This window comes from Lolium rigidum, chromosome 6 (assembly GCF_022539505.1).
Source record: "Lolium rigidum isolate FL_2022 chromosome 6, APGP_CSIRO_Lrig_0.1, whole genome shotgun sequence".
Lineage (NCBI taxonomy): Eukaryota > Viridiplantae > Streptophyta > Magnoliopsida > Poales > Poaceae > Lolium > Lolium rigidum.
This window is the reverse complement of record NC_061513.1, coordinates 121,444,037-121,470,506: the sequence shown is the minus strand read 5'-3', so window position 1 is coordinate 121,470,506 and position 26,470 is coordinate 121,444,037. Positions and strand designations below refer to the sequence as shown.

General features: G+C 47.6%; 1 protein-coding gene across 1 annotated transcript; it reads left to right on the top strand.

Moving 5' to 3' along the window:
- Positions 1-3,020: 3,020 nt before the first annotated feature.
- LOC124666517 (sister chromatid cohesion 1 protein 1-like) lies at positions 3,021-25,401 on the top strand. The gene is made up of 20 exons (XM_047203866.1): positions 3,021-3,073; positions 3,336-3,404; positions 3,497-3,555; positions 3,648-3,692; positions 3,798-3,817; positions 3,907-3,983; positions 5,671-5,767; positions 5,943-6,024; positions 6,115-6,193; positions 6,341-6,504; positions 7,176-7,213; positions 7,314-7,466; positions 7,568-7,733; positions 7,832-7,881; positions 7,976-8,123; positions 8,193-8,289; positions 8,564-8,694; positions 24,469-24,553; positions 24,657-24,769; positions 25,153-25,401. The coding sequence occupies exons 1-20, from the start codon at positions 3,021-3,023 to the stop codon at positions 25,233-25,235; spliced, it is 1,809 nt and encodes a 602-aa protein (XP_047059822.1). The 3' UTR covers positions 25,236-25,401.
- Positions 25,402-26,470: the final 1,069 nt, after the last annotated feature.

The window sequence follows — 26,470 nt, the reverse complement described above, 5'->3', positions numbered from 1 at the left end:
TTAAGAAAGATGCACGGGACTGCATGATAATTCATTGCCTAAATTCTCGAAAAGATAATTCATTGCCTGAGCTGATGCATGTTTCATACGGTAGTGGCTGTTAAATTATTATGAGAGTAATTGTATAGGGGTATTTCCTCTTTTCTTCTTAAATGCATTACCGAGCAAGAGATTTTACTAACAAAGAAAAGCAGAGACTTGACTCACAAGTTATCATGACAATGCAACTACTTGAAAGGCAATGTAAACCTTCTTGGTTAGATAACCATAATACCGGAAAATACTACATATATGCTAAATAGTAAAAAAAAACTCGCAGAACGCAAAATAATAAATCACCATGACCTTTCGTCGCCATACAAGTGTAGAAACTAAGTTACTTGGCACATCCTAAACATGTTCCCTTGAACAGGCCTATAGAAAATGGTGCAATTTCAGGAAATCATAGCCCGCAAAATGTGGCCTCTATAGAAAATTATGAAATATTTATTGGCCGGAATGTGGAGTTTCAAATATGTTTTATTTCTTCACTAAAATCAAGCAACCTACATGCTTATACAGGGTTTGCTGGTAGAATAAGTGGGTTCAGGACCGAGACCTTGCAGTGAAGTAATGAATCAAATACATATGAATCTATATTCCCCTTCTATATTCCACAGTTATTTGGTTTTCTGAAAAAGGGCTGCCTTTCGATTTCCATTTTCAGAAACTAAATTAGTAGTTGATAATCTACCCCTAAGAAAATTAAAGTAAAAATTGGGACACCTAGCGAATTGAAAAATGACAGTACTCCCTCCGATCCATACTAATTGTCACTAATATAGATGTATCTAGATAAATTTTAGTTCTAGATACATCCATATTAGGGACAAATATTATGAATCGGAGCGAGTAGTTTTTTATCGGTATTGTAAAGTCAAAGAAGCTGCAATATATGTAACGTTCTTCTGTTCCTCTCCTCAAACTTAAAACTAAAGCATGAAACATACAATATATACTCCTCTAGAACTTATAGTTACTGGAATCATCATGCCAGATAGAATCACGCTAACCACCGAGGAGGCGAGGATCGGCCCCATGCGTAATTTCTGCATGAGACAAAATGGTTAAACTCACAGTTTCTTAATATTAGTATCAGATGGCTACCCCATTTCTCATAAATCACAATTACCCCAAGCCAAACAATAATAAGAACACACAAATGCAGGAACAGAATGGTCGCCATGACAGCAGCCATAAGATTCCTGCTATATCCCTTGTGTTGCTTCTTCCCATGATGCTAAATCACACACACACCAGCCCTCCCCATCCCATCACATACCCAAAAAGATTAGTTGATACCCTAGTTTTATTCATCAATTAGAGTGGGAAGTAAAAAAAGTTTAAGCAGCAATAGCGAGGGTAACAAATCATACCCGATCGAGTGCCATGAAGACATTATTGTGGTACATGGTATTGGCCACCTCCACAAGCACTACAAGTATAGGACCGCCACTTCGGTTTGAAGGTAATTACAAAATCAACATACACTGCTAAAGACACTTTTCGAAAGAGTTGAAGCAAACCATGATTGGGCTGCCTACAATCAGTTGTGGCAGCCTTTGTTCTTGGCCGAGCGCTGTGCTCTTGGAGCACTAGTACCGACCTGTTACTTAGAGCCGGTTTTGGCCATTCGTCCTCAAACGGTTCCGCTATCGGCCTGCTACATATCCATGGGGGTGGGGCCACTTCTCGCCCCTGGATGCTCCTCTGCTCGGACATATGCTCCTACTCTTCCAGAGACGCCATTCCACCCTTTAAAATTAGCAGTTGAGCAGGTAGATCTGCTCCTATAAGCTTTGCAACTCGCTTGGAACGAACCTGCCTCCTAAGTCTCTCAGGTAGTTCCTCTAGTCGCCGGTTCCAATATCTGAGCTCCACCCGCAACTCCTCAAAGAGATTTTGCGGGTCCCCTCCCTGGTCTTGGCCATCGTGCATTAGGAAGCCCGCCGATGGCCTAGGTACGAACAACTCTCCGGCGAAATGGTGGTGTAATCACCTTGTTGATAGGCCTCACTGGTGGTGGTGGTGGTGGTCTTGCAGTACAAACCGTTGGACGACGATAGTGACGCCGCCATCTGCTTATATTATTGCATTTAAAGTTATTAAAACAAATTTGTTGTTGAAAAGAATTCAGGAAGGACCAACCGTCTGTGATGAACTTGACTAAAATGACGCCATTGAACTCCGAACGAACACACAAGCTCGAAGAAGTACCGCGAAGGAAACATAGTGCCTAGACGCCGTCCGGTGTTTAAAAAAATCTATGGCTTATATTTTTCAAGGCGGAGGGAGCACTCGGTTGTAGAAACGAATCATAGAACTCCCTTTGGTATCAGAAATTGAAAGGTTTATTAATCAGTAAAAACTAGAGAAGCATTACTACGAGACATACCGATTCACGGATCAGAGTGACACGTAGTCGATTACGGAGACGGACCATAGAACTTCCTTTGGTACTCTACTCGCTCCCTCCCGCGAAACATGTTGGGGGTTTGTCTAAATTGGGATGCGTCTAGACAGTAAATAATAGCTGGATATATTCAAATTTTGACAAATTTCAGACGTGTTAAGGGAAGTAGGAAGTACAGTAATAAGCAGAGAGGTTTATTAATCAACAAGACTAGAGAAGAATTATTGTGTCAAAAAAAAGACTAGAGAAAAATTACGAGACACACCTAGTTATTTACGGCGTATTTCACAGACACGAGGGTAAACTTGGATTCACGCGCGTCACGGTGCGAGCCAGCGCGCGCAGCGCACGCGGGAGAGATGCTGCGGCAGCACGTTGAAATACCGATACTGCCCTCCGCGCGCGTCCTGTTTCTCGGATCTGCCACTCTTCTCTTTCTTCCCCCACAAGAGAGAGGCCTCCTCTTCCCACTCCGGACCGGACGAACCGCACGCAACGCAACGCAACGCAACCCAACCCCTCGCAAAACCCCCACCCTCCTCCTCCTTCTCTCCGCGGCGCAGCCAGAATGTTCTACTCGCACCAGCTCCTCGCGCGGAAGGCGCCGCTCGGCCAGATATGGTGCGCCTCCTCCTCCCCCCGCCCTCCTCCGGCCGCGCCCCTTGCCGCGGCGGCCGCTGATTTCCCTTTTCTCCGAGTTTGATTCCGTGATTTTCGGCCAAATGTTTGGTTCCGGGTTTTTTTCTTTCTGTGTGTGTGTGTGTGCGCGCGCGGATGCTTCGCTCGATCCGCTCCAACGCGGGGTCCCGCTCGTCCGCCGCCGCCGCCGCCGCCCTCCGATCCGGCCACCCACTGACCCTCGTGTGTTCCCCGTGTCCCGCAGGATGGCGGCGACGCTCCACGCGAAGATCAACCGCAAGCGGCTGGACAAGCTCGACATCATCAAAATCTGGTGAGCAACCCGACCCAACTGATTTCCCTCGCGCGCGCCCCCCTTGATTTTAACTAATTCGCGTCTATGTGCTGTGTCCGCCCGCCGTGCAGCGAGGAGATCCTCAACCCGTCGGTGCCCATGGCGCTCAGGCTCTCCGGGATCCTCATGGGTGAGTCGCTCCCTTCCTCCTCCGCTTTCCCCACCACTCCTCGGAACCGTTCGCGTAACGCGCGCGCGCGCGCGTGTGTGTGTCGTGAGCAGGTGGCGTGGTGATCGTGTACCAGAGGAAGGTGAAGCTCCTCTTCGGTCAGTCACTCCCCTCCCGCCTTCCCTTCACTGTTTTTTTTTTGTTGCTGTTGGAATGTTCTCATCGGCTCAATTTCGTGTGCACGGTCTCTTGCTTGCTCGCAGATGATGTGTCCCGGCTCCTGGTAACCTCCCAATTTCTCCGCGTGGTGCTTGTATCCTTGCCGATTCGGGTCGAGTTACGGTCGCACTAATTTCTCGCGCGCTCGCGCAGGTTGAGATCAACCAGGCGTGGAAGATCAGGCCGGCCGTGGACCGCACGGTTCTCCCCAAGGGGAAGTCGCAGGCCAAGTAAGCGCTCTCTCCCTCCCCATGCCGTGCTGCAACTGTCTGTATATGCTCCTGCTCGCTCGGGTTCATCAAGCCCTTCTATCTGAGAGAGATCTGGCTTGCTGTGGTGATAATGCAGATTTGATGCCCGTTTCTCCCTGGAGAAGGAGTTTTTTTTTTTTCTGTTCAAACTGTGGTGCTAGTCTGGTTGTTGAGATTGGTGTCTATTGCGAGGCAAATTAACTTAACTCTGTGTGTTTATGGAATTTCTTAGAGGTTTGATGCTTGGTAGCAGTGTCAGTATGCCAGCTTCCTTCGTACCAATTGCTATGTGCTGCATTGTCCAGTACTGATTTGACGATGGTACGATGAACCAGCAACGGTAGTGCACTATAGTTTTTCCTTGCAAGTTTACTGATGCTGTATTGTGCGGTACCGGTTTTAGGATGAGCTTGCAGTGATATACTACATTGTGGTGTTTTTTCTTTTTGTGTTCAAACTGTGGTGCTAGTCTGCTTGTTGCTTATGGAATTTCTTAGAGGTTTGATGCTTGGTAGCAGTGTCAGTATGTCAGATTGTCCAGTAATGATTTTACGATGATATGATGAACCAGCAATAGTGCACTATAGTTTTTTGTTGCAAGTTTCCTGATGCTGCATTGTGCGGTACCGATTTTAGGATGAGCTTGCAGTGATATACTACATTGTGGTGTTTCCAGTTTGCTAATAGTTTCCTGATGATCCCACATCACTGATTGCTACGTGCTGCAAAATGTGAATGAGATGCACAGTGCTAGCCGTTGGTTCCTGCTGTAACATGACTCTGTTCTTGTGTTTGTGGGGCAGCAGATATTCATATGACTCTTCATATGATTTTCTGGCTCTTGTATTAATCATCCTATTATTCGATCAAATTCATGGGTTGAAATCTGGGTCAAGGAGGAGGGCTATTTGGGTTTCTAGGTGCTGATGCAGGGGTTCATGCAGGTATTATATGTCTCTGCATTTACTGATTTTGATGTCTCGGTTAGTTACTTTTAATCAGCTCCAGGTTGCAAGGTGGTTCTTCGGGCCAACGTGTCTGTGTGTGTGCACGCATGTATGTGCTGTGTATTTTATGGTAGTCTTGTTTCATTTTATACTCCATTTTTTAGGAACCAGTTTGTCCATTTTCTATCTTAACAATTTTAATAGCGGGGTGGCTGGCTGGCACTGGGAGAAATAAATTAGTTTTGGGCTGTTCACTGCTCACTTATTATTTTTGGTATCTGTTCATGTTTGATTGCTTAAGTATCAATTGATTTCTTGAGACTAGACGATGTTACTGTAGCAGGTCCGAGATTCCGAGAGAAGTGTGGTACTAGGGAGATAATGCTATCTTCAGAGTGGATTTTATCACCTTTGAAATATGTTAACATTTCTTCACATTCTGTCATGTTCAAAGGACAGACACTCATGTCACTGCACCTTTTCCTTCACCATTTAGAGTTGGTTAGCACTCCATATACGCTATATAATCACTTTCTTATACTGTACCATTTCCATTGAGTTGTTTCAAGTGTTTGACCCTCTCTTTGTTAGATCTTTCATACCCGAACTGCCTTTTCACTTCAGTATACGATGAGTACAAAATGGTGGGTTAGAGAATGATATGTCGTAAGATTAAGAAAACAGTGTGCCATTTTATTTAAAACTGCTGCTTGCTGTAGATACGAAGCAGTGACACTGCCAGAGAACGTGATTGATATGGAGGTGGAGCAGCGCATGCTTTTCCTGGATTCTGACACTGCCAAGTTCCGGGGAATGGTAATCCTTGCCATTTTTGGATTCTGGAAGTTGACACTCTGATCAAATACGTAATAAGTGGTGCTAAATCATGTTATAAGCTATCACCACATGAATTGGCTTTTCTGTCTCCTGACTTATGTCTTCTGTGTGAATTGTCTCCTCTCGCATCTGACTGAAATATATTCATGTGCAGCGCCTGGAGGATTTGGATGAACAGTATTTTAATGTCAACCTAGATGATGATAACTTATCCCGCGCCGAGCATCATCACCAAGGTATTTCTTTCTGCTCTTAGGGATTGCACTTTGTGATTTCTTAAGTGCTATTTTTTTTCTAACTCTAGGTTATTTATGATCTTATCTCAGCTGAGCCAGTCAACATTACCCTTGTCGATAAGTTTGAGTCTGGGTTTGCTGAAACTGATATCTTCAATCGTTTTGAGAGGTAAAGCAAAGTTAGATTTCCCTACTAGAATTATTTAAGTTATGTTCCTTATTTTGGTTTACCATTCTTGTGTGGTTGATGTTGTGTGCTTCTTGTAATTTGGTGGTGAGTACCAATATTCATTGTGCAATTGTACCTTGTCACCAGGTTTGACATCGCAGATGATGACACGACAGTCCATATTTCGCTCGAGGAACACCCACAGGCTCCAAGTACACTAATTCCCTCTCCACCAAGACAGGAAGAACCTCCTCAACAACAGGAACAGTTTCATGCTGCCCCTTCCCCCTTCCGTGAAGAACCTCAACAAGGTGAAAACAAGCACATGATTTAGTATATTTGATGATGCTATCATGGGAAATGGTTTATCAGCTTGTAAAATTAGAAATCATCTCGGTTTGATGCCCACTGGACACCAATTATCATCTCAGTTTTGAGTAGGCAACACATTCACCATTTTATTTCAATTCAGGGAAACTTCCATCCAGACTTTTTTCATTGCATAGGTCTTTCTGTAGTATGTTTCTTCATGGATAGTACAAGTTTATGGTTATTGTGACAGCTAAAGATTTGCACTGGTTCTTACCGTATTGCGTGCTATGACTATTTTGTCAAGTAGCTAAAAGATTTTCTTCACCCATTATCTCCCATAACCCTTGTAAATGGGCAAATCAACGATGTAGGACTATATTGTGGATTAAGTGGACATGTACTCTTGATTGCAGCCAAGTCCGCTATGTAAGTTTTGGTAATCTGATAGCACCATTCACTCTTTATGACTGATTGTTACGACCCACATTATAATACTGAGTTTGAACCTTTTCTACTTGATAAACAAAACTTTCATGTAGTTCCCCGCTTATCATAATTTCCTGTATTTTGCCTGATTGGTATATTAGAAGTCGTACCACTGGTCTCAGTTTGAGTACATCTACAGTACAGGGCAAGTATCTTGTTTTAATCTATGACGATTCTTCTGCAGGGGATTCATTGAACGAGCAAAAGGAGCGGAAGCTGAAGGTCCGTAAGATTTATCTGACGAATAGTTAGCTTTATGTGAAACTCTAATAAGGTAAAGGAGTTTGGTGTTGTTTACATGAGAATGCTTTTCACAAAGCAGGGAAAACAACCAGCTAGATCATCAAAGAGAAAAACACGCGTGCCGGGCCCTGAAGTGACTGTGGATACCCAGACAATGATCTCAGGAAATATATATCAGACATGGTTGAAGGACCCGTCAAGCCTTGTCTCTAAAAGGCGCCGAGTCAGCAGTGTATGTCAATGTGTTATTGCTCGGGACTACCTATTTTCCAAGATGTCTGAACTGATGCATTTTACTTACAGAATTGATGGTTGTCTGTTTACTGTTTACAGAAAATTAATTTTATTCAGGAAACCAAGATAGGCGACCGCATGAACTTGCCCCCGGTTGGCTTAATGTCTTGCTCAGAGAACTCACCAGGATTCTATTACCCTAAGCAGCTTATGCAGCTCTGGAAGGAATGCACTGAAACCAAGTCCTCAAAGCCCTCTTCTTCAGGTCACTCTAAAACTTGATTTCGTGTCACCTTTTTGACTGCAATAAGTGCATTTTTTAACCTGAGGTGCTAATTCCGAGCTGAACGCTGCTTCATACAGGAGAGAAAACATCATCATCACAAGAGCAGCCAAGAAACTCGCCACCTCAGGTTGTTCCAGATCTAGTTTTTGGAAAAAATTCTGACATGTTTCCATACTGCTTACTTGCATCAACATTTATCTCAAAAGTGGTTCAACTTGCAGCCTCAAGAAGAACATCAGAATGAAATGGGAGCTCAACCAATGGACTTCACAAATGGCATTGAAAAGATCAGAGTAAACAAGACTGGAGAATTTGAAAATGGTTTTGATTCTGTGCATGGTGACCATAGTGTTACACCGGGAAGTCCTGGTAAGTTGGAAATCTCTGTTTTCAAAGTTGTTCTTCTTTAGCCAGTAGATGACATCAGCTCTGCTGTAGGGTTAAGTCACAGGTCCGCGTCAAGCTCTGGTGGCTCTAGAAGGGGGGGATTTCTTCCGTTGGATCCAGAAATACCTTTGCAACCTGGAAGTGGAAGGTAACTGATGATATGGTCTTTATAGTTGCATGAATAATGGAATATTGTGATCTTGTTGTTCTGAAAATCCTCGATCATTAAGTCTTTTTTCTCTCCTTATACTGGGGTTTTCCTTTTGTTTCTATGCTCCAACATCTAGAAACTGTTGGGAGCTGTCTCATTGATGGTCAATTTGACATAAAGGAAAATGCCTGATCGTTGATGTTAAACATCATATGGTTCTTCATTGTGTTGCTTAGTTCCTGAGTGTAACTGTGTGAGGACTATTGAACAGGTCCAAGAGGAGGCAGCTTTCATCTGGAAGAAGCTTGGGAAACCTTGAGCCAGTTGAAGAGGAATTCCCGCTGGAGCAAGAATTGAGGGACTTCAAGCTGAGAAGGCTTTCAAACATTGGACCAACTCCTGGTTAGTTTAATTTCTGCCTTTCTCTACTTAGTTTTTTTTTTCGAGGATGACGGGGGGGGGGGAACTCCCCACCGCTTGTTATTATATAACTCGAAAATGGCCAAGCAGCCGATCTGTATGTACATAAGGGAAAGTACAGGGGGGGGGGGGGAGAGGTGAGAACATCCTAGCTCTCTCTCATGCGGGAGAGAATGTAGGAGCGAAGCAAGTCTAGCGAGGGGCGGTCCGCAACCCTATACCGCCACCTCCAAAGGGAGAGGTCGTCGCAGACCCTCCTAAGAACCACAACCGTGGAGGAGCTCCTGGAGTTGAACACCAAGTCGTTGCGCGCCTTCCAGATGCTCCAAAGAATCACGGCAACACCCGCACGCCAGGTGTGAAGCTTGAGGGGGACGGGGGGTGGGAGGTCCCAAATAGAGAAACGTCCAGCCGGGATTGGGACCTCCAGCTGGCTCCAGACCCTGGCCGAGGCGTGGCAGTCGAAGAACAAGTGGCGGCCAGTCTCCACCGCCGGACAGGCGGCGCACACCGCAGAGGGCGCACAACTCTTGGCGAAGAGGTTGGCGCGAGAGCTCAGGCGGTCGATGTCGACGAGGTAGGCGAACAGCTTCACCTTCGAGGGAAGGCGCAGGCTCCAGGAGACACCGGACGAGGGGTCCGGTGGGTGAGCCGGCGAGAGCAGGCGATAGGCCTGCCGGGTGGAGAAGCGCGGAGACGCCGGCAAGTCCATGCTCCGCAGGTCCGCCCCGTCCCTGAGCGCGGTACCGTGTGCTAGCCGGAGAACAACGGGGAGCTCCGCCTCAGCAGTAGAAGTCAGCCGGGGCTGCAAGTCGAGGCCGAGGGTGGCGACCGTCGCCACGGTCGCCTGGGGGCGTGTACAGTGGGAGTACAGCGCAGGGAACCGCGTCGCTAGCGCCCCCCCCCCCCGGAAGCCATCTGTCGTGCCAGAAGGAGGTGGTGCAGCCGGAGACCACCGTCACTTTCGTGACGGCTCGGTAGAGAGGGAGACACTCCGCGACGATCCGCTCAAGGAACGAAGGGGAGCTAGACAGCTCCCCCAAGTCCCGACCTGTGTGAGAGAAAAACCAGCTTTTCCAGGGTAGGGGGTCAGGGTTGTGTAGTTGGTGGACGAAGTTGAGCAGCAAGCACCTGTTCTGCCGGTGGAGATCCTTGATGCCGAAACCTCCCTCCTGCTTAGACAACACAACTTTATCCCAAGCAATTAGACAGCGAGCACCAGAACACGAGTCTTTCCCGGTCCAGAAAAAAGCGTGACGCCTTTTATCAATACTCTCAAGAACACCCCGAGGCAGCAAGAACGAACACATGTAGTAAGTAGCAAGGTTGTTCAAAACAGCATTACACAAAACTAGCCTCCCCCCGGAGGACAACAACTGGGCACGCCAACCAGAAAGACGACGGTCGAAGGACTGGACAAGCGGGGCATAGGCTGATGCGGGGAGTTTTGTGGGCGAGAGGGGGAGCCCCAGATACGGCTGGGGGAAAGAGGAGATCGGGCATCCCAGATGAGCCGCCATAACCGAGGCGCTAGCGGGCTCGACATGCATGGGTATAAAGCAGGACTTATGGAAGTTGATGGCTAACCCAGTGGCGGATGCGAAATCGTCAAGGACTTTCTTGAGGCAAGTGGCAGCCCCAGGGTCGGCTTTGCAGAGGATCAGGGTATCATCTGCATATTGAAGGACCGGACAGGGGGTAGAGGGGGAGATGGGGTGCCTCAGCGAATCACCCCGCCAGGCATTCCTGATCATACGCTGAAGGACGTCTGCAACGATGATAAACAAATAGGGGGAGAGTGGATCCCCCTGCCGAAGTCCATTACGACAGCGAATCCAGTCCCCAGGGATCCCGTTGAGAAGGACAGCCGTGTGCCCCGTCTGGAGGATCCGCTCCATCCAGAGGCACCAGCGGTCGTCAAAACCTCGGGCACGAAGAATTGCAATGAGGCTAGCCCAATTTACAGAGTCAAAGGCCTTTCGGAAATCGATTTTGAAAACAATAGTGGGGGCCTTTCTGGCGTGGCAAACGCGGAGCAGATCCGCGGCGTAAACGATGTTTTCCGAGATACGGCGGCCAGAAAGGAACCCAGTTTGATCCGCATCGACAAGGGAGTGGATGTTTTTCTGGAGTCTCATCGTGAGAACCTTAGTGATAGCTTTCATGATGCAGTTTTGGAGGGAGATGGGCCGGAACTGCGACGGATGGCAGGCGGTTTCCGTTTTTGGGAGGAGCACAAGGAAGGCCCTGTTGATACGCGTGAGGTCAATGGTGCCATCGTAGAAGGAGGAGAAGACAGCAGTGACATCGGTAGACACAAGGTCCCAGAAGGAGGAGAAGAAAGCCGGACCAAACCCGTCAGGCCCAGGGCTGGCAAGTTTGTTCATGCTGACAAAGGCGGTTTTTATCTCGTCTGGGGTGAAAGGCGCACTGAGGCTGCCGCCAAGCTGGGGGTGTCGGGGTAAAGAGATTCTAGATTCAGCCCCACAGTTGTGCGGGAGACCGTTCCAAGAAGCTCGGTGAAGAAGTTTTTAAGGATGGACGCCTTCCCAGAGTGGTCAGAGGTGTCCACCCCGTCAATATTTAGGGATGGAATGGAGTTCCTACGAAGCCTGCAAGTCGCAGACGCGTGGAAGAATTTTGTGTTCTCGTCCCCTTCGAGGGCGTAGCGGACTTTTGCCCGAGCTCTCCAGTAGAGGGCCCGTTCCCGGATCGAGAGCTGGAGAGCGTCAACGGCGAGAGCCCTCAGGTTGTTTTCAAGGATGGAAAGAGGCCTCCTCTCCTCCAGGAGGTCAAGAAGGTTGACGAGGATACGACAGTCTGCTTCTCGTTGGGCTGAGGGGGGAATCCTCTTGGTCCATTTTTTACAGGTCACCCTGCATAGCCGGAGCCGAGCAACCAGCCTGGCGGTGGGATCCACCCGAAAGGTGGAGCCCCAGGCAGAGGCAATAGATGCGCGGAACCAGTCATGGAGGGTCCAGGAAGGTTCGAATCTGAACAGGCCACGTTTCGGGGTGAGGGAGGACACTTTAACAATGAGGGGGACATGGTCAGAGGTGTCCCGAGTGGCAGACGAGAGGGAGGAAGAGGGGTAACGCTCGTTCCAGGCCTGGTTGATAAAAACTCTATCTAGGCGAATAAGCGTAGGCACCGCTCGTTTGTTGGACCAGGTGTAGAGCCTATTGTAAGGGTATTTCACCCTTATCCATTATTTTGGTAACGATGACACCGTGCTAAAGTATTTGGCCTAATATGTTTATAAGGATAATCTCAGGTATTAGGCAATGAGGCGTAAATGGTGTATCAAAGGAACAAGAAGGCTAAAGGAGACCCCCCATTTCAACAACAATCAAAAAGGGGTTACAGGAGAAATCCGGTCACCTGCCCGGTCCAACCGGGCCAGCAACCGGCCAGTCCGGCGTGGTGGCCGGTCAACCGGGCGGCAACCGGGCTCCAAAGGAGGAGCCAGCAGATCCGGTTTGCGCCCGGTCAACCGGGCTCTCGACCGGCGGGTCCGGCGCTCCGTCCGGTCGACCGAGCGGCAACCGAGCGACAACCGGCCACCAACCGGAGAAGCGCCAGGACAACGCAAAGAAGCTCCGGTCACTGATCCGGTCTGACCGGCCTCTGGACCGGGCTGTCCGGTCTGTGGCCCGGTCGACCGGGTTTGTCGAGGAAAAATGCTGAGGTGGCAAGTGGCAACGGCCAGATTTTGAAGAACACTATAAATACCCCTTCTTCTACCTTGGAAGGGTTAGGCAACATACTACCAGCTGTTCTTGAGCTCTCTCTCTCTTACTCCATTGTTAGAAACACCAAAAGCCTCCGATCTCCCTCTTCCTCCACCCAAACTCAAATCCCTCCGGGGAATCACTAGAGGAGGACCCGATCTACTGTTCTACCAAGCCAAATCTTATTCCCCCTTGTATTCATCGAGAAGCTTGCTTCCTAGGGTTCCTTGGAAACCCTAGGTGGGCAAGAGGAGTCCGGAAGCATCCGGGCTGTGGATTTGCTCCGGGCAAGATTGTGAAGGTTTGGAGGCTACCTCAAAGTCTACCACAAGTGAGTGAGCTATTCCTTCGTGGGATAGGCTCCGGAGAATAGGGTGAGCTTTCGTGGCGTGGGGAATCCTTCGTGGGACCTCCACCCCTCCAAACGTGATGTACCTTGTTGCAAAGCAAGGGAACACGGGAATACATCCTCGTCTCCGCGTGCTATCGGTTATCTCTAACCGAACTCCTTACTTGTGATTTAAACTGCCTGAGAGAGCCTTCGTGCTCGAGATAGTTGTATCTTCATATAGGTTGCTTCACCTAGTTTGCATTAGGCTCATCTTTATATTCCGCAAAGCCTAATATTGCAAAGAAAGAATTAAAATTTGTAGAAACCTATTCACCCCCCTCTAGGTTTACCATCTCTATACTTTCAATTGGTATCAGAGCCTGAACTCTTATTAAGGGCTTCACCGCCTTAAGAGTGAGATGGAAAAACTATTCGAGGGTCTAGATGAAAACTCTAACCTTTCGGTTAAAGAGATGAAATCTAGATTCTTGGCATATGATGCCGAGAAGAAGAAAAAGGAGGATGAGCTACAAAGCCAAATGGCAGAAATGTCTACCATGCTTAAGAAATTGACTAGTGGGCCTCCTAGTACGGCTTCGGCCTCACTAGAGAGCTATCGCGAAGTCAACCATGAATATCCCAAAAACACTTCACCCATGCCTCATATAAACCATAGTGGGAATGTTCCCTTTTTGATGGAACTCACTTTCCTTTTTGGAAATCTTCGATGGAGTCTCATATTCGCAGCTGCAGCGTGGAGTTGTGGGAGATCATTGTTCATGGATACCGGGAGCCACAAGATCCCATTCGGTTGACCTCCACCGAATTCTACAACCGTCAACTCAACGCCTCCGCCCGTGACAAGATTAGGAGTGGCATCAACCGCAAGCTCCTTGATCAAGTCAATGACATAGAGTCCGCTAAAGAGTTGTGGGATCGAATCGTAGTACTCCAAGAGGGAACCGATTTGATCCAATCCGCTCTTTATGAGACCGCAAAGCAAGAGGCTCATCAATTCATGATTCGAGAAGGAGAGTCCATGGCCGATGCTTATGCAAGACTTGGTGCTCTTAGAGTAAGGGTCAAGGGACTCGGTGTTGAGAAGTACAATGATGGCTTCGAGATGAATGAACAATTCATAAAGTCCAAGGTCATTGCTATGATTGCCGTCAAACAAGAAGACACCAACCTTGCACTCAACTTACAAATCATGACCAAGAGTGCCGACCTCAACTCCGATGATCTAGTCTCCTATGTGGCCGCCAATGAAAACATGGCCAAAGCGGGAAAGAGGCTCATGGCAATGAACCGTGTTGATGAAGCCTCATGCAACCATGAAGCGCCACGCAATCTTGCTCTCAAGGCTAGGGCCGATCATGGAGGAGAGGAAGACTATGAGATTGAAGAAGAGGAAGAGATGACCTCAACTAGTGACATGGCTACCGACTTTGCTTTCTTTGCCAAGAAGTACAAGGCTAAGTTCCCTATGCTCCTCAATGACAAGAAGAAGAAGAGAACTTGCTACAATTGTGATGAAGATAGCCACTTTGCAAATGAGTGCCCTTATGAGAAAAGGGTGGACAAGCCAAGATTCATCAAAGGGGTCAAGCCAAGATTGAAGCCAAACCCAATCAATGACCGATACAAGAAGAACAAGGGAAGAGCCTTTGTTGGGGCCGAGTACTTGTCCGATGATGAAGAGGAAGATGAGGAGAAGGAGGCCGGGGTGGCCGGTTTGGCTTTCTCTAAGCCCGGGTCACTCTTTACATATGACTACTCCAAGGACTACTCCACGGAGAATGATGTTGGATCCTCCTTCATGGCAAGGATAATTCAAGCTGATGACTCCGATGACTCTACCTCATCTACAACCATTGGCTCTTGTCTTATGGCAAGGGAAACCAAGGTAATGGAACCTCCACCTTCCCTATCTAGTGTTCTAGATGATGAGAACGAAAATCAAGATGAATTAATTGTGCTTAAGGAACTCTATGATGTTAGATGCACCCTTCGTGGTGAAGCTCTTGTCAAGTTTGATTTCTTGATGGACTCACTCAAAGAAAAGGATGAGTCCATTGAGGAATTAGAATATCAATTGAATGAGAAGGAACGGAGATTCAATCTCCTAAGACAAGAGCTAAAAACCGAAAGGTGCATATCTCAAGGCCTTAAGCAACAAATTGAAACTTATGAACTTGATAAAGTTAAGGACCTAGAAACTATTGATAGGGCTCAATTATTGACCCAAGAGCTCAATGCCTCAAAGGAGGAGCTTGAAGTTGCTCATGCTTCTCTCACTAGGGATTTTGACCACCTTGAAAGAGCTAACAAGCTTGTCAAGGATGAGCTCAAGAAACTTGGAGAGAACCATGATCTACTTCAAGAATCATACAAAAAGGCTCTTGGATCAATGAAGGATCCCATTGATGTTGAAAAGCTTGCTTGTTCCTCCATTTCCTTTACTAGTGAGCATGCTAAACTTGTTGAGGAACATATTCGTTTACAAGAGGAACTTTCTTTGCATGTTGAGACCAATGCATATCTTGAGTCCTTGGTGACCAAATATGGTCTTGACTATCATCCTAATGAATCTTCTTGTGAGCAAGCATCTATTCTTGAGGAAAATGTTAGGCTAACAAAGGAACTTGCAAAGTTCACCACCGCCAAGAACAAGATGGGATTGGATGACCTCTTGAGTAAGCAAAGGTCAAACAATCAAAAGTATGGACTTGGATATGCTCCCAAGTCCCACAAGAAGAACAACTACAAGAAGGAGAAACCCGCTCAAGATAAGAACAAGAAGATCACTAACAATGGCAAAGCCTCAAAGGGCAAAGCCACTAGTGGTGACCGCACGGGGCCAAACGATCACTATGCATTATTTGTTGATTATTATGGTGATGTCTATGCTAACTATGTTGGCCCTCCTAATGGCTATGCTTATAGAGAGTACTCAATTTGGGTACCAAAAGATATTGTTGCCATTGCAAAGGAACCCATTAATCGATGGGTTCCTAAATCCTCTACTTGATTTTGTAGGGGTATTCCTCCGGTGGTCCAAAATGGGTGTTTGATAGTGGATGCACCAATCATATGACCGGAGGAAAAGGTGTGCTTGATCAATTCATTGAAGATATCAACAAGAAGTCAAGCATTACCTTTGGTGACAACTCAAAGGGAAAGGTACTTGGGTATGGCAAGGTAGCAATCTCTAAGGACTTGTGCCTTGAGACGGTTATGCTTGTTGAACACCTTGGCTATAACTTACTTTCTATATATCATCTTGCCGATGCCGGTTACAATTCATATTTCACTAAATATTATGTGCAAGTCTTTAGGAGTGACAATCTCAAATTGGTCCTTGTTGGATATGTGGAGAACAACCTTTACGTGGTTGACCTCTCGAAAGAGAGCCCCTCCTTCTCCACATGTCTAATGGCGGCCAAGCATGACGAAGGTTGGTTGTGGCATCGCCGCCTTGGTCATGTTAACATGAGGAATCTTAAACAACTCCTAAAGGGTGAGCATATTGTGGGACTAACCGGCGTTTCTTTTGAGAAAGATCGTGTTTGTAGTGCATGTGTAGCCGGAAAGCAACTCAAGCGAAGCATCCCATCAAGAGTATTGTTACCACATCTAGGCCTTTGGAGCTCCTTCATTTGGATCTCTTTGGGCCATCACATTATGATACTCTTGGTGGGAGCAAGTATGGACTTGTCATTGTTGATGATTACTCAAGATACTCTTGGGTCTTTCTCCTTAAGTCTAAGGACGAGACCCATAGAGAGTTCATCACCTTCGCCAAGAAAGCTCAACGTATGTATGAATCCGAGATCAAGGCAATTAGGACCGACAATGGCACCGAGTTCAAGAACTACACTATGCAAGAGTTTGTTGATGATGAGGGCATCAAGCATGAGTTTTCGGCGCCATACACCCCTCAACAAAACGGTGTTGTTGAAAGGAAGAACCGGACTATCATTGAGATGGCAAGAACCATGTTGAGTGAATTCAACTCACCCCACAACTTTTGGGGAGAAGCCATCTCTACGGCCGTCCACTACTCCAACCGGCTCTTCCTCCGTCCCCTCCACAACAAAACCCCATACGAGCTCCTTACCGGTAACAAGCCTAATGTCATGTATATTCGTGTCTTTGGATGCAAATGCCTTGTTAAGAACAACAAAGGAAAGGTCGGTAAATTTGAGACTAGAACCATAGAGGGTATATTTGTTGGATATGCGGAGAACTCTCACGCCTATAGATACTACAACCGGTCCTCCGGGACTATTGAAGTATCTTGTGACGTGGTGTTCTTGGAGGATAATGGCTCCCAAGTGGAGCAAGTTGTTCCATGTGTTGCGGGTAATGATGATGATCCATCTAGTGCCATCAAGCATATGGGCATTGGACACATCCGGCCCATGGAGGTTCATAATGATGATCAAGATGATGGAGTAGATGTTTCAAGCACGCCACAAGTGGAGCCTAGCTCAACTCAAGCCGAACCATCAAGTGCAACTCAAGAATCATCCTCTACTCAAGATGAGTCTCAATCCGAAGAACAAGAAGAAGATCCTCACTCCATGGAGCAAGATCATGATGACGATCAAGAAACATCCTCAACTCATGATCAAGCTCAAGTGGTCCCTCATGATCAAGTACTAGCAAAAGATGAATTCATTGATCATGAAGGAACCGTTCGGAAGATCAAGGCCGCTACAAGGGCAAGTGACATGAAAGTGGATCAAGTCCTTGGTAGCATCTCAAGAGGAGTGGTAACTCGTAGACACCATGCATTACTTATCACCTATTGTCAACATCATGCTTTTGTGTCTAGTTTTGAACCACTTAAGGTACATGAAGCCTTGGTCGATCCGGATTGGGTAATTGCCATGCAAGAAGAATTGGAGTGTTTCACTCGTAATGAAGTATGGTCTCTAGTTGAGAGACCCAAGGATCATCGCATCAATGTCATTGGGACCAAATGGGTATTTAAGAACAAGCAAGATGAGAATGGCATTGTTATACGAAACAAAGCAAGGTTAGTGGCGCAAGGGTTTGCCCAAATAGAAGGTATGGATTTTGAGGATACCTTTGCGCCGGTAGCCCGTCTTGAAGCTATTCGTCTTTTGCTTGCATTTGCATCTTTCCACAATTTCAAATTATATCAAATGGATGTGAAAAGTGCATTTTTGAATGGTCCCCTAAAAGAAACCGCATATGTGGCTCAACCCCCGGGTTTCGAAGACCCATGCCGGCCCAACCACGTGTATTTACTCCATAAGGCACTCTACGGTCTCAAGCAAGCTCCACGTGCTTGGTATGAGTTCCTTAGGGATTTCTTACTACATGATGGGTTTTGCATGGGTACGGTCGATTCCACCCTTTTCACCAAGCGGGTTAAAGGGGGTGGCCTCTTTATATGTCAAATATATGTTGATGATATTATCTTTGGTGGAACTAACCCCAATCATAACAAAGCTTTTGAGCTATTGATGACTAGGAAATTTGAGATGTCCATGATGGGAGAGTTGAAGTTCTTTCTAGGCTTCCAAGTGAGGCAACTTGCAAAAGGCACCTTCATCTCTCAAGAAAAGTATGTGAAGGACATGCTCAAGAAATTCAACATGACCAATGCGAGTCCAATGAAGACACCCATGCCCGTAAAGGGGCAACTTGGTTCATGTGACGGTGAGAAGGATGTGGACATAAAGGTATACCGCTCCATGATAGGATCCTTGCTCTACCTTTGTGCCTCTAGGCCGGATATCATGCTAAGTGTAGGGATGTGTGCTCGTTTTCAATCCGCTCCCAAGGAGAGCCATTTAGTGGCGGTCAAACGGATACTAAGATACCTTGTTCTCACTCCTACTCTCGGGCTATGGTATCCAAAGGGGTCAACCTTTGAACTCATTGGCTATTCGGATTCCGATTGGGCCGGTGATAAGGTTGATCGGAAGTCTACCTCCGGGGCTTGCCAATTTATTGGCCGGTCATTGGTGAGTTGGTCATCCAAGAAACAAAACTCCACCGCCCTATCCACCGCCGAAGCCGAATACATATCCGCGGCATCTTGTTGCACTCAATTGTTATGGATGAAGCAAACCTTGAAAGACTATGGTGTGTCTCTTGGTACGGTGCCTCTTCTTTGTGACAATAAAAGTGCAATAAAGATCGCCAATAACCCGGTTCAACATTGTCGCACCAAACATATTGATATTCGCCATCACTTCCTACGTGATCATGTTGCCAATAAGGATATTGATCTCACTCATGTGGGAACAACCTACCAATTGGCGGATATTTTCACTAAGCCTTTGGATGAAGCCCGCTTTGTTAACTTGAGAGGAGAACTTGGTATTCTTGATCCTAAAAACTTGGATTGATTAACTTCTTGCACTATATTCTTGCATTTATCTTGCTATCTAGCTTAGAGGCATAGCACATATGGGGATAGTCATCTTACCATGTCTTGGTATGATGCATACCTATGTGTGCAACATAAATAGACCCAATGTCATTATATGGACCCAAGCATGTCTCTTCGCGGTCACATGACATTTGTGCTTTCACATAGGGGGAGTAATCCCCCGCCCCTCATTGAGCCTTCATTACAAATTGATTTGACTATATAAGGCCCAATGATCTTATTGCGAGCATCATTTCCAAAACGACTTATGATTCTTGATATACACTTCGAATCATGCCCATTGTTGCTATTCACATCTTGTTTGGATTTTCTCTCCAATGGATATGCCTAGAGAACTTTGTGTTTCCAACCCCTTGTCTATGCTCATCTCATCATCATCTATCTATCTATATGTACATGTCATCATTTGAGCACTCACACACATTTACACAAAGCATAGGGGCAAAAACGAGGCAAAATTAGATAATTCTGGGCTGGCCGGTTCCTGGCCCGGCTGGACCGGGTCCCTGACCGGATGGTCCGGTTGACCGGGCGGCAACCGGGGTCTGGGCCGGGTCAGCCGGTCACCAGCCCGGTCTGACCGGACTCCTGACCGGTCGCGCGCCTACTATATATTGGGGAAGGGATACCCCTTGGGGTAATCTTCCCCATTGTTCCCCAATCTCCAACCTCCATGGCCGGCGCCCCAACCATCTCCACCACAGCCTAGGCCCTTCCCACCGCTAGTTCCTCCCCACACTTCACCCAACCATAGATCGGGGTCTCTCAAGCTTCTTCACCGAAGGATTTGGTCCTTCTCAAGCTCGTTTGGGAGATCTTGGGGATTTGGCCCTCAAGCCCTCTTCACGTGTTCTTCTTGCTCACTTGGGCAAACAAGGACAATGTCATCGGGTAAATCTCCTTTCTATCCCCTCTCCTTGCTTTCCCTCTCCCATTGCCACATATTGAGGAAAGTTGAGAAAACTTAGGGTTAGGGTTAGGGTTTGTAAAGTCCTCATGCCTTTAGAGTATCTCACACCACAATGCACTTCTCCACTATATTGCTATAGTCTATATTCAAGTTTATGAGCTTTTGCATGGTTTTGTGGTAGAAAATCTGGGCACAACATCACAACTCGACAGAACCGGTCACCCGCCCGGTCGACCGGCCGCTCAACCGGCCGGCCCGGTGCGTGGCCCGGTCAACCGGGCGCAAACCGGCCTGTCCGGTCTGCTGCCCGGTCTGACCGGCCTCTGCGCCGGGTTGCCCAGTTTTCGCACAATTTCATCACTACACTTGGATATATGCTATGCTCTTTTGGTTTCTCTCTTACTGATGACATGTACACTTACCCCACTGCTATCCTTGCTCTATTTTCTCATTCACAGATAGTTGGAATGGTGAGCCACCACGTGGCGGTGTTGCCAAGCGAGGAAGGACGGCTGATCCTCCCCGCCGTTCTAGTAGTCGTGCACCCCCTCAAGCTCATCAAGGTACTGACATTGGCAGCTCAGCTCGGGGTAGAACCAAGTCTGTTGCTACCAAGCACAAGGATAAGCATGTTGCCCAAGAGGATGATGAGGTAGTGCCAACCATCAATGTTGGGGCTGCAAACCGTCTTGAGTGGCAGGAATGGAGGACAGTGAATCCGTATCGCTTTGAGAAGCCAACTTACACTCGTACGGACAGGGCCTTCTGGACCAACACACAAGCAGCCCTCTGGGAGGGTTTCTATGATTCTCATGAGTATATGAAGCATGGTAATATTGTATCACCCAAGGCCATCAACCCTGACGAGCTTGTCTTGTATGAAGCCACAAAGTACCGTTTTGTGGTTCAAACCTTGAAGAATCTGGGATTGTATGACCTTGTGTGCCTCAAGCCTGATGATACCCAAGATGATCCTACCTTTTGTCCCCTCCTTGTCCGTCAGTTTCACTGCACCGTCTTCTTCCATGATGATGAGGCCCGCACTCTCACCTGGATGACCGGCAAGACGAAGTACTCATGCTCCTACTCTCAGTTCCGTGCAGCCATGGGTTGTGGTGATGACAGTAATCCAGGGTACAGGATTCATTCACGGTCCAGGCTTACTAGGGGTGACATCTCTTTCTGCTATCCTGCGAACCCTTCGCCTGGACCTCCCACTATCTCTGGGATGTACTACTCCTATCTGGTACTTGCCAAGCTGTTCCGTGAGAACCTCATCAGCAAGTCTGGCGACCACAGTGAAGTCCGGAACTATCACCTCAACTTGATGTACTATTGTCATCCTGACAGGGTAAGGAAGATTGATGGCTGTGATCTTATCTACTGTGAACTGAAGAGAGCAATTATGGACCGCATGACTCCCAACTACGCCCAGTATGTTCAGCGGCTCATCAACCACATTGTTCCCGCTCCTCGGAATGTTGTTGGTGAAAAAGTCATCATGGACCCTTTCAGGTTCCCCATTCAGGAGGCCACTCGTTCAGACGTTCCCTCCATGATGCCCCCCTCTGAGCGCCGTTCCAAGGCACACCATGATCATGATGCTAGCTCCAGTCACTCTCGGCGCTCCCAGCATGGGGCCGCTCGATTCTTCACATGCATGTTCCAAATGTGCAAGAACAGCAATGATGTTGCACATCAGACCCTTTCTATAACTCAGGAGACACGGAGGCGCCAGAATGAATTCATGGCCTCAAGGAACCACCCTGTTCCTCCTCCTGGACCTGAGATGGAGCCTGTGGTAGCACCTCAGTGGGAGATGCCTCTTCTTACCGATGAGATGCTCCAGAACTTCGACTTCTCCGTGTACGCTCATGGTGCTCCCACTCCTACTGCTGATGATGCTGATGATAATGCGGGAGATGATGATGCGGGTGATGATGATGCGGGTGATGATGATGCACGCGAGAGCTCCTCCTCGCTTGGGTTTGGTCACTACTGATGGGTGCGATAGCATCTCTCCTCTTTTCTTCGCCTTTTTGGTGTTCCGATGCCAAAGGGGGAGAAGAGAGTAGAGTCTAGGACGAGTCTAGGACCACGGGGTTCTTTGATTGCCACAAGCCATGGGAGTTGCTTTATTTGGATTTTATATGGCTTGTGCTTGTTTACTTTGAGTTTTTCAAGAACCATTTGCTATTTCCAATAATTCGTGTATGGATGTGTATGGACGACTATTATGTGTGCTACTCTATGTTAGGATGATTATGTGTGCTATGCTTATATATCTTGATATGCACATCTCCATACCATGCTTGTTTCCTAAAGATATTGGGGGAGCTTCTCATGTTTCACAAATGGTGCACTTTGCATTCAAACGCAAATTCTCCAAGTGCACACATTATGGGGGAGCTTTCGTAATATCTTATATGGAATCAAGGTTTAGTGCTTATCATAATATCTATTTTGTGACTAGCTCGGTTTGTCATCGTATACCAAAAAGGGGGAGATTGTAAGGGTATTTCACCCTTATCCATTATTTTGGTAACGATGACACCGTGCTAAAGTATTTGGCCTAATATGTTTATAAGGATAATCTCAGGTATTAGGCAATGAGGCGTAAATGGTGTATCAAAGGAACAAGAAGGCTAAAGGAGACCCCCCATTTCAACAACAATCAAAAAGGGGTTACAGGAGAAATCCGGTCACCTGCCCGGTCCAACCGGGCCAGCAACCGGCCAGTCCGGCGTGGTGGCCGGTCAACCGGGCGGCAACCGGGCTCCAAAGGAGGAGCCAGCAGATCCGGTTTGCGCCCGGTCAACCGGGCTCTCGACCGGCGGGTCCGGCGCTCCGTCCGGTCGACCGGGCGGCAACCGAGCGACAACCGGCCACCAACCGGAGAAGCGCCAGGACAACGCAAAGAAGCTCCGGTCACTGATCCGGTCTGACCGGCCTCTGGACCGGGCTGTCCGGTCTGTGGCCCGGTCGACCGGGTTTGTCGAGGAAAAATGCTGAGGTGGCAAGTGGCAACGGCCAGATTTTGAAGAACACTATAAATACCCCTTCTTCTACCTTGGAAGGGTTAGGCAACATACTACCAAGCTGTTCTTGAGCTCTCTCTCTCTTACTCCATTGTTAGAAACACCAAAAGCCTCCGATCTCCCTCCTCCTCCACCCAAACTCAAATCCCTCCGGGAATCACTAGAGGAGGACCCGATCTCTTGTTCTACCAAGCCAAATCTCATTCCCCCTTGTATTCATCGAGAAGCTTGCTTCCTAGGGTTCCTTGGAAACCCTAGGTGGGCAAGAAGGAGTCCGGAAGCATCCGGGCTGTGGATTTGCTCCGGGCAAGATTGTGAAGGTTTGGAGGCTACCTCAAAGTCTACCACAAGTGAGTGAGCTATTCCTTCGTGGGATAGGCTCCGGAGAATAGGGTGAGCCTTCGTGGCGTGGGGAATCCTTCGTGGGACCTCCACCCCTCCAAACGTGACGTACCTTGTTGCAAAGCAAGGGAACACGGGAATACATCCTCGTCTCCGCGTGCTATCGGTTATCTCTAACCGAACTCCTTACTTGTGATTTAAACTACCTGAGAGAGCCTTCGTGCTCGAGATAGTTGTATCTTCATATAGGTTGCTTCACCTAGTTTGCATTAGGCTCATCTTTATATTCCGCAAAGCCTAATATTGCAAAGAAAGAATTAAAATTTGTAGAAACCTATTCACCCCCCTCTAGGTTTACCATCTCTATACTTTCACCTATCACGAAGGGGGAGTTCGATAAGCCCGAGGGTGTTAATCGAATCGTTGAAGAGCTCTGCCTCTGTCGCTGAGAAGTTATCGTTGTTACGGTCAGCGGGGTCACGAGTGAGGTTAAAGTCACCAGCAACGATCCAGGGGACAGAGTCAGCGGGCTCGTGAGTTAGGAGGTGCTCAAGGAAAGCCGCTTTAGCCTGATGCTCACAGGGGGCATAGACATTAGTGAAGCGGAACATCGTACCATCGTCGTTAAGTGAAAGATCGAGAGATAGGACATGCTGGGAGGGTAAAGTTGCGACGAGGGTGAAGAAGTTAGGGTTCCATGCAGACACAAGCCCTCCAGAAGCACCGTTAGAGTCCACCGACTGGAAGGATCGAGCGCAAGATGGGAGAAAAGAAGCGGCTTTGGAAGCGGTAATGGGCCCCAGCTTCGATTCTTGGAGGCCCAGAAGATGAGGTTTTAAGAGAGAAAGATCGGCCCGAACAACAGTTAAAATATAAATTTCGTCATATTTAAACTGCTGTAATACGGATAATGTGTACTTCGTCATATTTTCTCCATGAAAATAGCAGTTAAAATATAAATTTCGTTTCAGATCTTCTGGAAGAAACCGAACCAACCCAAACTCCGAATCAGAAGAAATCCACTCCTCCTGATGAGATCACCGAATCAATACACACGTAAGTATCGTGGGCACATTGCTGATATTTCCAGGGCGGCTTATGGTTGACTCACGGCTTACAAGTTTGTACATGATGTGACGCTAGATTTGAATTCATGCAGGCACTTGAAGCTACACTTTGATGGCCCAAGTGCCCCGCAGTCCGAATCCCTAAGCCATCTGACTGTTGGGATGAATACAGCACAGGCTGCCCGGCTGTTCTATCAAGCATGTGGTATGAGATAGTTTGCCAATTCTCCTGGTTAACCGTGCAAATACTAGCTGTCTTAATCCATGATGATATATTTCCTTTCCTGCTTGTTGCCCCATTCATAGTTTCCATGTGCCATAGCTATAAGTACATGCTGCTTCACAGGCCATGATTGCTTGCTCTGTTATGCTGGTTTATTTATAGGATCTTGATAAGTTTTTAACTTGGATGTGGTTTTAACTGAAGATACATCAATGCCATGCATGAAAACTGGGAAACACTGAGTTTGCACGAGCATTTGAAACACTGGAGACATAACTGCTACTAGGGCGTGCACCGCAAATTTCCATTTGACTGTGTATTGCTGAATGTAGCTTGCTGCTTACTGCGGTTTCTATATCGTGCAGTTTTGGCAACTCTGGATCGCGTCAAGGTCACGCAGGTGGAGCCGTACGGCCCCATCCTGATCTCGAGAGGGCCAAACATGTGATCTCCCCTCCTAATGTTAACACCTGGAAGAATCAGAACCTCGTGTTTTATATATCTATAGTAGTGTTTTATATATCTATAGCATAAAGTCCTGTAGGTGGGGTTACGTCTGCTGGTGGGAAGCAAGTGATGGTGCTGTGTTAAGTTGGTAGTTTTGTTCAGGTCGCAGGGAAATTTTGTAAGCTAAGTTATGCTCAACTGAGAGGTTTAAGATTTCGTGTAGGTCAGTTTTGCGTGTTATGTTTATCAGGAGATAACTTGTACTGAACTGAAGCCTTGTTGGGATAGCTTGCACTGGAGCCTTGTTGGCTTTGTTGAATCCTTATGTTTTATCCCACTTTACATCATTTGTTTGAAATGCGTTTTTTGATTACTGTTTATTCAAAGTTTTTGTAGACATACATTGCCATATAATATTTGTTTGAACTCAATGCTTACAAAATGTTGCACTACATGCAGTCCGGTGATTTCTACCGCCTGAGAAAGGAAATGCCACCGCTGTTTCTCCGTATTTGTCTGTTGAAATTTCAAATTTAACAAATGGAGTAGCAAAGTAACCGAGTAAGATACAAATTCAAAATTTGACCAGTTGGTAATACGTGAGACATTTAACGGCACAAGTGTAAACGCCATAGTTTTTGAAACAGTTGAACAGAAGAGGTCTCAAAACAGTTTTGACACTCTCGTCCAAAACCAAACACATCAGATAAAAAAAAGCAAACACTTGGTGGCTCGCTTCCTTCCACGCGTGAAGCCGCTCAGCCCAGGCCCTGTTCGACGCGGCCCTCCTCGCCGGCCATGCCGCGACGAGGCCCTGTTCGACGCCGCGCTCCTCGCCGGCCATGCCGAGGCGGGGGACTTCGCCGGCGCGATGGCGCTCTTCTGCGGGGGACTTCCCCACCGCTGGCTGCCGCCGACCCGTTCGCCATCAGCCTCTCGTTCAAGGCATGCACTGCCGCGGCAGCGGACGCCACGCCCCTTCACGCGTCCGCCGTCCGTTCCGCGGCCGTCACCTTCGTCTACGTCGCCACTGCGCTGGCCGACGCCTACGCCAAGGCCGGCCGCCTCGCGTTTGCGCTCAGCGTGTTTGACGAAATGCCGCGGAAGGACGTGGTATCCTGGACCCCGCTCGTCGGCGCGCTCCACCGCTTCGCCGAGATGCGCGCCTCGGGCGTGCCCTGCGACTCCCACGCCTGCGTTGTAGAACACCATGCCATGATCAGGAGTGCACTGGTT

Coding starts and splice junctions, on each gene's coding strand:
- LOC124666517 (XM_047203866.1), top strand. CDS start 3,021: ATGTTCTACTCGCACCAGCTCCTCGCGCGGAAGGCGCCGCTCGGCCAG. Junction 6,505..7,175: donor CCGTGAAGAACCTCAACAAG/GTGAAAACAAGC, acceptor ATTCTTCTGCAG/GGGATTCATTGAACGAGCAA. Junction 7,214..7,313: donor AAAAGGAGCGGAAGCTGAAG/GTCCGTAAGATT, acceptor TTCACAAAGCAG/GGAAAACAACCAGCTAGATC.